Here is a 14684-nt window from a genome sequence, read left to right as displayed (position 1 = left end):
TCTGCTGCACTGAGGGCTTAGCTTGGCCTCACGCAGCGATTTTCTCAGGTAGCACTGGGTGTTTATGATGATAGCAGAACCTCTCATGTCTATAAAGGCATGAGTGTGTGTGTGTCTCTTTTGGCTTAAAAATGGAGTTTGCAAATAATGAGCAAAGTCCCCGGTTTGTAGTTGATTAGTCTTCTTTAGCAACATTTCTACAACAGATCTTGACTTGCCACTCATTTCTTACCCTTCAGTTGCCATTACATGTGGTTTACTGAAAATGCTTTTGAGCAATCTTTTCCCCAGGGTGGAAAGTTTTATTTCATGATGAAAAGTATAGGTGTAAAAGCATGACATGACTGAAACATCATTAGTTCAACTTTGTAGTCCAACAGTTTTTTTCTTTAATATTTGCTTTTAGTTTCAATTTTCCCATGTTTTATTTTCTTTGCAGATTTTATTCCAACTTGCTTTTATTCTGTTTTATTTCCCTATGTTTTAATCATGTAAAGCACTTTGCATTGGCTTTGTACTGAAATGTGCTATACAAATAAATTTGCCTTGCCTTGCCTTGCCTTTTGTCCCATTTCCATTTAAACATTCTCCCAGGATCTTAACTGCAGCGCATCCCATACATATTGTCATGGATTTCGACCATATGTGCAAGTCAAAATGTCTCCGCTTTGAAAATCTGTGCGCTTATTAACTAAAAAAACAAAAGCAAAATAAAAACAGCCTGAAATCACATAACACATTTCCAACAGACAAAACTCCTGTCCTGTAATAAACGCATGTCTTACCCTGACATATAGCACCCTCCATAACCCGTCTATGATGAGCAAACAGTAAAATGCTGGGAGAAATTCACTATTTCTTGCAGCATTACTATCTACTAGTTACCAATTTTTTTTGGGGGGGGAAAATGTGCATTCATTTCAGAACATTTAATTTAACGTTTTTTTTTTTTTAAACAAAATCACCAGTGCCACACTGCCCCAACCCTCCAGTTATGTTTGATACAATTGCCTTTGGCAGTATGGCTGGGATCTTACACAAGAGTTTGGTACCAGGACTAAAATTGATGGTTGAAAAGACCCAAAATTTCTATATTTTTTTCAACATCTGTGTTGATTTGAACATATGTTCAGTTTATGGATGGATTCCAGCAGATTTTCATTTAAAATAGTTTAAATGAAAATAGTTCCTGTGTAACAATGTTCCCAGAGCCTTTGTAAAGGAAACAGGCCCACAGCATTACAGGTCCTTTGCCATATTTAGCAGTGGGAATGTTTCCTCATACTTTTGTGCTTTGTTCCACACCAGACCCTCCTTGGGTGTCACAGAAAAGCTCAGTTCTAAGTTGCCTTCACACAGCAGGATAAAACAGGCCAAAATCTTAAAATCCCTGCCCATATTCTACACACGTCTGATTTTTCCCTCCCCTTTTTCTGATGATCAGAAAGCATTAATCTGATCTTCAGTACCAATGGTCCTGCCATATTTCATCCCAACTTTTGCATCATTGAACTGTGTCAAAGGAAGCAAGAAGCTGCAAGGTACTGCTGATAAAGCCAGCTGTAATTTTGTGGGCTCGGTGGATATAGATTCATATTGGAGTCTGATGGAGATCTCATCTACATAGTAATGAGAACAACCAGGCAAACATATATATTTTTTAAAATACAGACCCTGACAGAAAATTTTGAATTTAGCTTCAAGACCTGTGAACATTAGTGTTAGTCTCATCTAACCAAAGCACGCGGTTCCAGCTGAACTCCCTCCAGGATTTATAGCGAATGTTTGTGATACGCTGGGACAAAAAAAGCCTTTTTCCTGGCATATCTCCCAGACACCTGGTTAGGATTTATAAACCATCTCATGTTTGTTATGGAGACTCAGTGACCCCAAAATGCCACTCTTTGCTTCAGATCTCTAACACTGAGCTCCGAAGACTTTTTTCTTTATTTTCTTTTTTTTTTTTTTTACCTCTGTTATTATTATCGTCCTCCTCAGTGTGGTTAGTGGCAAGATAAATATGAATCCTCGTAAAGCCTGGTACCAAGTATCTTGATGGGCATTTATAGGCATTACCACTAGGTAGGACCAGGACATAGGACATCACAGTCTTACACTAATTATTAACGGTAACTAATTAATAATAGTGCAATCAGTAATATTGGTTTAAAATAACATGCACTCAAATAAAGCCCATATATTTGACATATATTTAGTAGTGGTGCCAATAACTATGGATGGGACATTAGGTAAGTAAATACTTTCTTTTCTAAGTCCATTAATTGGAAGCATTGTTTTCCAATTAACGGATTAATTGTTCCATTAATCTCCCGTCTAGAAATCCGGCAAAACACGCTTAGTTTATTTCCTCTGAACCTTGTTTTAACTGTATTTATTTTGGCCCCCCCACATCTGCCATATGCGTGCAATTATGTCCTGCGCCGAGCTCTGCACTGAGCTGTTTATAGCTCAGCGGGCCAGACAAACTTCATTAACATGCGTGTTTTTATCTGACAGTGTACCAGCTCCAGCAGGAAGCTCCGAGACCGAAGAGGATCACATGTCCTCAGGAGGTCAGTGCATCTGTGACTGGTAGAAAGCCGGCTACCAAGAGCGGCTGGAGTGAGTGGGTTCATCTTATGTTAATCGTTTGGCTTGTAAACATTTCGGAAAATGAGGCTAAATAGCTGCATCAGTTGTCCACAGCCTGAGAAAATGCACAACGTCCCATCATACTCGCTGGAAACGTGATTGATAATAAACTAAATCTGGTGACTAATTATCTTTAGCAAAATGCTAATTAGGCTTGACCTAATTTGGGGTAATTTGAAAGCGTGTGCACTTGGAAACTGAATTTTGAATTTTTGCATGAAACACTGTCACAGCACTGATGAAGGGAATGCGCGTGTTTTATCTGTGGCTGCATTCATCATAAGAAATGTCCCAATGTCACCTCTGAACGTGCGGTTAGTCACCAAAGCACCCTGAAACACCTGCTGGCCCTGTTTATTTCCTCTTTGTTTTCCCCTCACAAACCGGGTCTACCAGACTCGAGGCGCACTCTGTCTGGAGATTAAACTAAGCTTTTACTTTCAGGTTTGAAGCTCGAGTTTATTCCTGGGAAAAAAAGATTGAGTGCGGCAGCTGGATGCCAGACCAATCAGTAACACTAACCTGTGGGGAGTGGCTCCCCACGGCTTGGAAATTGCCTCCAGAGTGACTGTTTAAACACTTTGTTTTGCCGCTGCTTGAAAATTAAGTGTTTTCATTTTATTTGCTGGAAAATATATTTTAGTGACTGTTTGAGGGGAAATTTTGGAATATATCCATCTCAAGTGTGCTATGATTTTAACCTAGAAACAAAGCCTTGCCTGTTCTGTCAGTTCTGCCTGAACAGTGTAATACCAAATAGACATTTCAACCTTTAAAGGGCATATGTTATGTTTGTATGAAAGATATAAGTGGAGAAGTATATTTAAAAAAAAAATAATACACTGACCACCCAAAAAAGAAGGTAGTGACAGCAAATACTCAAGTTTAAATTTGTGTTCACATGGTGCAGATTTATGTGGCAATTTGTCCAGTGAGGAGGAGAACTGTAGCTTGGAGACCCAGGGGGTAAAAAGCGCTCTATGCCACCCATGGCCCCACTGTATTTTACCACAGTAGCAATTTACTCTTTCTTTCTGAAACCATCATTCAAAATACTGAAATTCTAGCAGTATTCAAGTAGGCAATCTCCTTTTTGCCCCAGTTCTGACCTGCATTTTTACTCTGATTAGCAGTGGCATCTATCTTCTCCAACTGTCTCACTGGAATATATATCAGTAAGTCATGCAGTAGTTGTGTTAAAGATGAGCGTTAGGGAATGGAATCAGCAGAGAGACTTTATTTACGTGTAACATGTGATCAATCTATGCTTTACTTGTGATGGTTTAGCTGCACTACCGTAATGCAACCGTAAAAACGTAATTCATAGGGTACTATCCATCATGCCACTCAAACTCTGTAAAAACATAAGCACGTCTATTAACATGCGTTGCCCTAAAAAGTAAATTTAGTCTAATTCAATAGTTGGAAAGGAAGTTAAAATACCTAGGCCTGGTCACGTACTATGACTTTACCAACTTTTGCACCAGCAGCTCACTCTGGTTGCATACAAAGGTTTTCCCGATTAAATAAAAGCCCTGTTGGCTTACTGTATTTTATTTCTGTTTTACACTTTGTTTTTGCACTATAGGTTAGTAAACAATGTTTATGTCTGCTGATCGCGCCCGGTGCAAAACTTCTTCTCAGGCTTAAAAAGGACTGAGGAAACACTATCAGGACAAACACTTGGTGTATGTCCTGGTGTTGTATGGTGTTGTTTTATATGCAGATGATGTTTTTTTATAATATATATAGTCATAGTATGTGACTAGACCCCTTTAAATTGCCATAGAGACGGCTAAAAACCAAATTGCTGCTGCAGCTGATTATAGGTAAACATCCAGGAGATATGTTTGGAGATAACTTCTTATTGGTTGTAAGCCAATGCTCTTGTTGAAAGAGGACACCAAAAATAAAAACAGCAATAAAAACGATCTTGTTAATTTATTTACTTACAATGGAATTAAATCCCCACAAACAATTCAATTCAATTTTTTCAATTCAATTTTATTTATATAGCGCCAAATCATGAAACATGTCATCTCAAGGCACTTTACAAAATCAAGTTCAATCATATTATACAGATTGGGTCAGATTATACAGATTGGTCAAAAATGTCCTATATAAGGGAACCAGTTGATTGCATCAAAGTCCCGACAAGCAGCATTCACTCCTGGAGAAGCGTAGAGCCACAGGGAGAGTCGTCTGCATTGTACATGGCTTTGCAGCAATCCCTCATACTGAGCAAGCATGAAGCGACAGTGGGAAGAAAAACTCCCCATTAACGGGAAGGAAAACCTCCAGCAGAACCGGGCTCAGTATGAACGGTCATCTGCCTCGACTGACTGGGGTTACAGAAGACAGAGCAGAGACACAACAAGAGAGACAAAAAAGCCCAGAAGCACACATTGATCCAGTAATCTGTTCTACATTAGATGGTAGTAGCGGGTGAGCCGTCTTCTCTGGATGATGTCACAGTTAACAGAACGCCAGACCAGGTGTACCTACTATGAAGAAAAAAAGAGAGAGGAAAAAGTTAAAAGCTGAAATGACGACAGTCATTTCAATGTAATACAATGCAAAACTGGAGAACAGTAGACTGAAGAACAGTAGAACTCAATAGAGTGAGAAAATTAGATCCTGATATACTCCAGTAGCCTAAGCCTATAGCAGTAAAACTATAAAGGTAGCTGAGAGTAACATGAGCCACTAGTTATAATTTTTGTCAAAAAGAAAAGTTTTAAGCCTAGTCTTAAAAGTAGACACAGTGTCTGCCTCACGGACCAAAACTGGGAGTTGGTTCCACAGGAGAGGAGCCTGATAGCTAAAGGATCTGCCTCCCATTCTACTTTTAGAGACTCTAGGAACCACCAGCAGACCTGCAGTCTGAGAACGAAGTGCTCTGCTAGGAACATACGGGGTAATCAGAGCTCTGATATATGATGGAGTTTGATTATTAAGGGCTTTATACGTTAGAAGGAGAATTTTAAATTCTATTCTTGATTTAACAGGAAGCCAATGAAGGGAAGCTAAAACAGGAGAAATATGATCCCTCTTGTTGATTTTCATCAGAACTCTTGCCGCAGCATTTTGGATCAGCTGAAGACTTTGAACTGCATTTTGTGGACTTCCTGATAGTAAAGAATTACAATAGTCCAGCCTTGAAGTAACAAATGCATGGACTAGTTTTTCAGCATCACCCCTGGACAGAAAGTTTCTAATTTTGGCGATATTCCGGAGGTGAAAAAAGGAAACTCTGGAAACCTGTTTAATATGGGATTTAAATGACATGTCTTGGTCGAAAACAACAACAGCAGCAGTTGGTCCGGCTGCTGACTCACTGGAGCTGTCTGTCGTCACCTTGGCATAAACTATGTTTTGCCAAGAATTTTTTTATTTTCTCAACTCTCACAAACTTTCTTTCCTGCATAGCAGGGGAGCGTAAGAGACCTTTTTGGCTACACGTTTACTTCATGTCTTCCTGTTAAAATGGGCTTGCTTTAACTGAGAGGTGACAGCTGGCTGTTGCCTATTGCTGTTTTACACGACACACCAGCATCCTTCTATGGCTCCAAAGGCGTTTTAAAGCTTTATTTACCAACTTGATCTGCTGTGATTACTGAAGTTAGCACACTGTCAAAAATGTTTAGGGCTTCTGGCTCTAAAATAAGCCAATATTTGCCTTTTAATCAGCTTAGAAAACACAGATCCACAAAACAAAGACACTTCTCTGATTTAAAAAAAAAAAAAAAAAAAGCAGCGTCGTCAAAACACTGGTAAAATTTAACACACTTTTTTTTTTTTTTTTTTTTTACCGTCTTTACAGAGAGACCTGCCAATCTTCTATTGTATAACCCGGCAGAACCGATGCGTGCCTCATCCTATTTTGAGTGGTGTCACACTTTGATGAGCAAAGTAAAAGCTCTGGGGCTGGTTGTGTGAGATTAGTGGCAGGCTGGTAATTCAGTACAAAATTATGTTTTACATTAGTAGAAGTTCTTTATTGGAGCCTTTTTCTCTACCAGCTGTGTAGAAGGAATTTCTCAATGGTGGTAAAAAAAAAAAAAAAAGAAGCCGTCTTTTACTGTACTTTTACTCAGATAGCTTCCCCTCGACAGACATGTGAAGACCAGAAAATATAGTGATGTAGAAAAAAAATATGCTCCAGGTCATATATCTGGTGCTCCAGACACCTTATACACCCTGGTGTGTCATTCCAGCATGCCTGATATTAATTTCTTTGCAACTGGTCATCTTTTACATGCTGTTTTCCAGCGCTGCCTCCAATTTATTTCCCCCTACTCTGTGATTGGGGCTTTATGGTTTGCTAGCTGTGAACAGGGCGCAGGGGCCCAGATGGAGATAATCTGGCCTGTGGTGTAAAGTCCTTTATCTTTCATGCGGGGCTTTAAGGAACAATTTGCAGAGCTATTAATTTGAGCTTTCGTATCGCATTGCTGCAGCCAATATTTCTTCCTCTGGTTTACAGATGGAGAGCAGACCCAAGTACTATGGCAGAGAGTGAGTTTAACGTGACTTTCTTTCTTTGTGTTGTGTGCTTTTGTTGTTGCTATTACTGTGCAGCGAATGCTTTTCTACATCATTTAGCCATGTATCAGATAAGGGTTAAGTAAGTTTCGTTTTTTAGCTTTAGGCAAATTTCATTGCAACATCTAATCGCGTATGTTGGTTGTTAATGACAAAAATCATACATTTTTTTAAAACAGATTTCATGGCATCATATCTCGAGAATATGCAGATGAGCTGCTGGCGGGTACAGAGGGGGCTTACCTCATCAGGGAGAGCCAAAGACAGCCTGGGACTCACACCTTGGCCTTAAGGTACTAAAAAAAACACATAATTAAACCTGAAACATGAACATTTTGACTCCATTTCCAGCGTTCTGCCCAGCTATTATACACCTGTACAAGCTCTCCTGTCCATAAATATCCCTCCAGCTTTGGACACCAGACCCTCAACTACAGGTTGTTTTATGACGGGAAGCACTTTGTCGGGGAGAAGAGGTTCGAGTCCGTCCACGACTTGGTGACGGACGCTCTCATCACTCTCTACATCGAGACCAAGGCGGCGGAGTACATCGCCAAAATGACCACCAACCCGATCTACGAGCATCTGGGCTATACGTCTCTGCTCAAAGACAAGATGGTGCACAGACTGAGCCGGGGGCGCACCGAGCCTCGCCGGGTCACCTTCCAGAGCGATGACAGGGTGAGTTTGGTCGCTGCTCATGTCACACGAAGACGTAGCTTCTCTAGCTCAGGGGTTCTCGAACGTTTCGTGGCCAGGGACCCCTTAGCAGCGGCAAAATTTGAGATTCCTCATGCTGATAGTATTTTTAAACAGCCTTTTGTACTATTAATATATTAGGAATTATGCATGTTTTAAATATATATATATATATATATATATATATATATATATATATATATATATATATATATATATATATATATATATATATATATATATATATATTAGGGCTGGGCAACGATTAAAATATTTAATCGCGATTAATCGCACTGATTAATCGCGATTAATCGCGATTAATCGCATTGTATTTACAAACTCCAAGAATGAATTCAAAAGTAGTGTAAAGAGCACTTTTATTTTAATGTTCTGCTGCCATATGAACAAAAGTGTTGTAACATTTGTAGCACTTATCAGTAACACATATTTAGTGTAAAGCTCAACTTAAACATGTAAAACAAAAAATAGCAATAATAATAAATTAAAGCTTATTGCCACTGACAGGGAATTCTCTTTATGGGGAAAAAATCTACCAAAAACAGGCAATTTCTGAGGTAACAGCAGGGAGCAGCATTACCATTTTATGTTCAATACCAAAGTTTAACTTGGCAGTGGTTCCAACTAACTTGTTTCTGTCATATTCCATGCTGGAAGAACTTTAAACTGAAATGCTTGCTAACTCGATATGCTTGCGTTTATTTGACGTTGACACGCGGTTTTTTGTTGTTGCTTTCTCGCGCGCATATAGTGAATGGCAGGGGGAAAACAGGCAAGAATACATGGATACTTTGAAACGAGAAGCGACTTCACCGACGGCGTCTAAGCAGACCCCCCCCCGCTCCGCTCCGCACAAAACTTGTTCCGGCCGTCAACTCACCGCCTCGCCTCGCCTCGCCTAAGCTCGCTCGCGGTACCTGCGGGAAACACCGCCTTCCGCATGTCAGCTGTGTTTTTTTTCCGGCCAGCACCTTTCTTCCTCTTTGAATCTGAGGCTTGGCTGACAGCGAGGTTATTGGCGCATTATCGCCACCTACTGTTCTGATTCAAACCCCTACACCGCAGCAACAGACCTTCACAAAATAAAAGCATGTGACCAACATGCGTTAACGCGCGTTAAAGAAAATATCGCCGTTAATAGTCTAATGAGTTAACGCGAAATTAACGCGTTAACTTGCCCAGCCCTAATATATATATATATATATACACCTAATATTAGCGATTTGGTGGAGATTAGAGCCTCATTCTCGATAAAACCAAACTTGATGTAACTGTTATCATTTTTCTAATTTTAGCTGATTTGGCTTTTATCTTATTGATGAAGTGGACAGAGTTAAATATCTGTCCATTGTGTTACTTAGCTCAACCCCGACGCCTCCTCAGCAGTGCCGCCTCAGGCCCGACCACACGCGTTTCACGGACCTCCAACCAGTGGTTCGCGGCCCTCGGGGGGTCCGGGGACCCCAGTTTGAGGGCCGCTGCTCTAGCTTCTCAACCATTGTGGTTGACCACCGCTGTTACGGTGCAGGTGATGACTTGCCTGTTCATTTAAACAGAAAGCTGCCTCCAGCACCAAGTAAAGTCCCTCACTAGATTGTGCAGATGCCCAAGGAGCCCTGATCTCAGCACAGTGGAGTTATTGAGGTTATTTTCATATTATCCGGCTGAAGGTAGCAGGTGGCTGCAGCAAGTTCCTGCTGTCAAGAAAGCGAGAAGCGGTGAAGACCTGAGATAGGTAGCCAGACCATCACATTACCCAATTCAAATGATCAATTCAGCAGTGGGGCTGCACAGTGTAGCAGTGGGTAGCGCTGTCGCCTTGCAGCAAGAAGGTCCTGGGTTCAAGTCCTACCCTTGCCCTGGGTCTTTCTGCATGGAGTTTGCATGTTTTCCCTGTGCATGCGTGGGTTCTCTCCGGGTACTCCAGCTTCCTCCAGCCGTCCAAAAACATGATTGTTAGGTTAATTGGCCTCTCTAAAGTCCCCTTAACACATGCTAGTGAAGGAGAATGAAACAAGGATGTGAAAACTGACCAAAACTGAACTTTTTGGGCTTCATGTAAAATGCTGTCTGTGGCAGAAAAACTAACACTGAACATACCATACCCACTAAATGTCACGGTGGTGGCAGCATCATGCTGTCGGGGTTACTTTAATTCAGCAGAGAGAGGAAAGCTGGGTAAAACTAAGTGGAAAGGTGAATGGAGTTAAATAGAAGGCAAACCTGGAAAAAACATGTTGCAGCCTTAATCTGCAGGTGTTAAATTTATTCTCTTTGACTCTTTGGCCAGACTTGAAAATGGATGCAAATAGATGCTTTTCATCCAATCTGAGTGAGGACAAATGCACCCCACGCTATTATTTTATTTTAGAAAAACTTATGAATTACACTTCATATCTATGCACTATTTCGCGTTGGTTTGTCACATAAAATTCCACTAAAATACTATGAAGTTGGCGGTTGTCACATGACTAACTATGAAAATGTTAAAGGAGTATGAATACTCCTTCCATGCAATTCATACTTATGCAAACATATAAGCCGAAAGCAAACTAACTGTTGCGTCTGGTGTGTTATTTTTCACACATTTGTTTGTTATTAATGCAAAGTCTATCTTTTTTGGCTTTAATTAAGCTATTAATACATTGTTTGACACGTTGCTTTTGATCTACTTCGACGCTGCCTTTGCAGTAGAACGGTGAGTTTGTTGTGAGGGGGGGCCCTTTGTCCTGTGACATACATTATCCTCTCAGCCTTTGGGTGTGTTCACCGCTGCCATGCTTCGTTGCTCACACTGAAAGGTAATGATGACCGAGGGGACTGCGACTTTGCTCTGCCTGTCGTCCGTATCAGGCTCGCTGATTTGAAGCCAAACACATCTCACATTGTTCTCCTTTGGCTCTCTTGTCTGATTAGGGACTGTGGATGGTTTATCAACGCGGAACAAGGAAAGCCTGTATCCCTCATAGAGTAGAAACGTCCTTCCACTAGGTGGCAGCCTTAAGCTGTCTCTCCTGGTCTTTGGAGTCCTGATAGATTGATGGCTGGATCTTCACCGACAGAGGCTTTTGTTTTCTTGGCCTTGTCTTTTTTTTTGTCCTCCGCCCTGTCCTTGATGTAACTCTCAGTTTTGACTGATTGCTTTGGGGATTATTTGGTCCAGCTGATATTTTGTCATCCAGCCACAGTCGGTGACAGACAGATGACACCCTTCACCGACATGAGATGTAGCTGTATTGATTCTGAGTCTGGTGCTGATGGATGTCTCTTCCTGTTAAAAGGGACCAAATCAAAGGGAAGACTTCACATTTTATCAACACTTATACACCGAGTTAGACTTTAGGGATTTAAATTGAATTGTAATTAAATAAATAAAAGTATAGCAGGTTTACTTGTTGTTGAATGAACTGTAATACGCTGCAAAGACGGATCTAAAAATAAGTAAAATGTGTGTTTTTGTCCTAGATTAGAGCAGGTAAATAATATCATCTGCCAATGGAACGAGTATTTTGAACCCTGAAACAAGATAATTAGACATCCTGCACTTGAAATAAGATGATGGAGATGAGTTGTCCCTATTTTAAAAGTGCAAAACTCTTATCCCATTGGCAGATCATCTCATTTATCTGCTCAAATCAAGGACAGATACATTTTAAGAACATTTTACTTATTTTTAGTTCCGTTTTTACAGTGTAGATTATGATCAAATTGTCTTTATCTTGTCAGATTTTACCTGTCCTATCTGCAGAGGGCCTTGTAATAGTTTTTGTTGTGAACCTGAGTTATAAAAACAAAACTGTCGAGGAGAATATGAATAAAACTGCATAGCTTTTTTTCCCCGTTGTTTTTGGGAAACAAAATAAGCCAGTCAGTAATCATTAACATGTTGAAGTTTAAATTTAGAAGCATATGAATGTTTTTAGAGAGAGACTGCAGTGTAGAACTGCCTTTAAGATCATCTAAACCCAGTGCTTCTCAAAACAGAGAGATGTTGGGTCATAAAACATCAAGCGACTGGTTTCAGGGATCTCCAGAAATTAATGCAGATTTAAAAATGATTGCCAATAACATATTTTCTGAGCTCACAATTCTCTGCTGTGTTTCATTTATTAAAGATCTGAGTCAGAATGGTTATGTACCAAATCATAAAAACCAACTGGAGCGCACTAAAGTTTTTATTTTGTCTTGAAATATTGAACGTTTCTCACCAACCCTGATGTCTAAAACCAATATGACTGCCCCACACATTGAACATCGTGATCGCAGCAGTAATTACCCATCTGCCCTTGGGTTGTCATCGGTGACCGTTTGTGTCCTAATAAATTATTCGCGTACATGTTACGTCTCATAAATGTTTTGCTTCAGGGTGAGCAAAATAATGGGAAAATCCCATGGAACGAGGAAAAAGGAAGTGTTTGTGAGGCTCTGGGACGTTGTCGTCAGTAGTAAGGCTCTTATCGGCAGTAGAATGCAGTACGTTAGCAGAGAAGAGAAGACTTAATTTACCTTGTGGTTTGCTCGTGTTAGCTGATTTTAGCATATTTTTGTAACGTGAAGCCGTTTTCTCCGCTGTTCAACATTTGTGTTACTGCACAAAGTTACGCTGGCTTAGGGTGCTGTATTAATCGCCCTCTTTAGGTTTGACCCGTCAGTCAGTGACCTACGCTCTTTTAATTCTGCGACATTCTGTCATTTTGCAATGACATGATCTGCTTTCCCAGATCTTGCAGACATTTGAAAAATGATCAGCTGATAACTGGTCTGTTGGGAACGTGTAGACCAGGGGTTTCAAACATACAATTTAGTCCGGCCCGGTGGCTAAATGCATTATCATTATTCAACAATGATTTTTTTTTTCTTTTTTTTTTCCTCCAGTGTCCTGTCTGGCAATGTGGCAATAAGAAATGTTGTCTTAATGCCAAAAAGAGCTCATCAGATTTGACTTTCACAAGTGGAGCAATACGGCTTTTGCCATAGTGCTCTGCTTGATTTATGAATGTGAATAGTTTTATTATGATTCATGCGGGGAATATCTCAAATGATATGGACACTACAGTGGGAAAGTAGGAGAGGAAAGGAAGAACAAGAAGAAAAAAAGAAAAGGTGAAAGAAAGAGAAGATAAATGGAAGAGAATGATAAAACAATTATTGAAAAAAAAACATGTACTTCGTTTAATTGAAAATCTGCCGTTCCTATATTGTCCACGGGGGGCGCTGTGTTTTAATCAGCAGATGGTAGCTCTGAGCTTCAGATGTGGAAAATTGATTTTAAATCATTTCTTATTTTTTATCTGTTTGATGTATTTTGTCATGCAGGACAGTGTTTTTAAGTTCCAAAAAAAGTGAATAAATGTTTTTCAACATTGTACAATCACTGTGATCAGTTCTTATGCATAATGCACAAGTAAATGTTTAACTGAGTAAAAGTATTGTTGAAATTGCACATACTTTTCTTAAAAACGCTGAGGTTATTCATAATATATTGTGTAAAAGTGAAAATATTATAAAAATCAACAACAAGTACACTTTTTATAGTTCTATTTAATCTCGCAATGAGTTTACTCGTGTGGCCCTCTTGAGATCAGATTAAGCTGTATGCGGCCCCTAAACCAAAATGAATTTGACACCCCTGGTGTAAACGATTAAAGGAGCAATAAGCGAAATTTCACCACTAGGTGCGCTTTTGAGCACTTTGTGTAGATCGAAACAAGATGTGAGGCAAGCCACAGCTCTCTCTACCTCCTAAATCTAAGCACCAGCACCTAACCTGTTGTGCATTCTGTTTTTTTTATTAAGGTTTTGATTTAATTGGATCCTCCTCACGTACAAAATTTTGACAAAATGTTGTTCCCCAAAACTGATTAGGTGTTTGCCTTCCAATACTCTGAGGATTTTGTAACTTTTCTAAAGTTGCAATGCGATATGTACTCGGTGTACTACAGCTAACGTACCTATTACTTATAACACCGTCACAGTAACTCATGAGACAAAGTGTGTAATATCCTTTTTAAGCTGGGTGTGTCATGATTCCAAGAAACTCACAGCGATTACAAATGTCTGAGAAAAAAGATTTTAACGGAAAAGTTTATGCTTTATTTTGCTTTTTTTTGTTGTTGCTTCTTTATGGAGTCATTTCTCCAATTATCTCCCACGCTTGCAAGTAAACGTGGAGCGCGTCTTTCGCTAAATGTCAAATTGTTAGTTATCGAGGCGTCTGTGAAACGCTCAGCATCTTCCTCCTGCCAGTTTCACTCTTGAGGATTCAGTTTCGGTGACATCTGTGTTGATGTTAGACTTTATCAGCCTGCTTGCGCCTCGCAAACAGAAAATCTGTCTTCTCAAAGATTGGAGAAAGCCGGGGCCCCCGCTGCCTGCCTCTGTGGTGGCTCTTTGAACTCGGGTGTTTACCGGTTACACAGACACGCCCTGAGGCCCTACAGCCACAGTAGTTTCACTGTAAAGTCAAAATCTATTTACTCAGGGTCGGGTTGATGCCTATATAATGCTGCAACTGTAAACGCTTCGGTAATTAAAAGGCTGGCAGAAGGTTAAAAGGTGTGTTTGACTAAATCGACCTCTTGAGTTTCTTTCCCTTCGGTGCTCCTTATACCCGCCACACTGGCGTGGCTCTCGTGAAGCTGAAGCTAAAATAAAGAAACGATCTTGTTAGGTTGGGATAATTACCTATTCTCAGCTGAGGTTTAAGTTATAAAATGTTAAAAATACTCCTCAAAACTCCACAGTTAAATATACTCTTCAAAAAAGCCGCT

The 14684-nt window shown here is 40.1% G+C and overlaps 1 protein-coding gene across 1 annotated transcript in view; it reads left to right on the top strand.

Annotated features, from left to right (window-relative positions):
* LOC105926375 (beta-chimaerin) overlaps positions 1 to 14684 on the top strand; it is a gene marked incomplete in the record, with an annotated part of 68983 nt that overhangs the window by 15275 nt on the left and 39024 nt on the right. Inside the window, 4 exon segments of the mRNA XM_036132775.1 lie at positions 2518 to 2573; positions 7139 to 7170; positions 7377 to 7490; positions 7608 to 7659. Coding sequence (XP_035988668.1) covers positions 2518 to 2573; positions 7139 to 7170; positions 7377 to 7490; positions 7608 to 7659 — 254 coding nt within the window.

The sequence above is a fragment of the Fundulus heteroclitus genome, chromosome 3, assembly GCF_011125445.2.
Source record: "Fundulus heteroclitus isolate FHET01 chromosome 3, MU-UCD_Fhet_4.1, whole genome shotgun sequence".
Lineage (NCBI taxonomy): Eukaryota > Metazoa > Chordata > Actinopteri > Cyprinodontiformes > Fundulidae > Fundulus > Fundulus heteroclitus.
The sequence above is the reverse complement of the archived record's forward strand: the minus strand, read 5'-3'. Positions and strand labels throughout refer to the sequence as shown.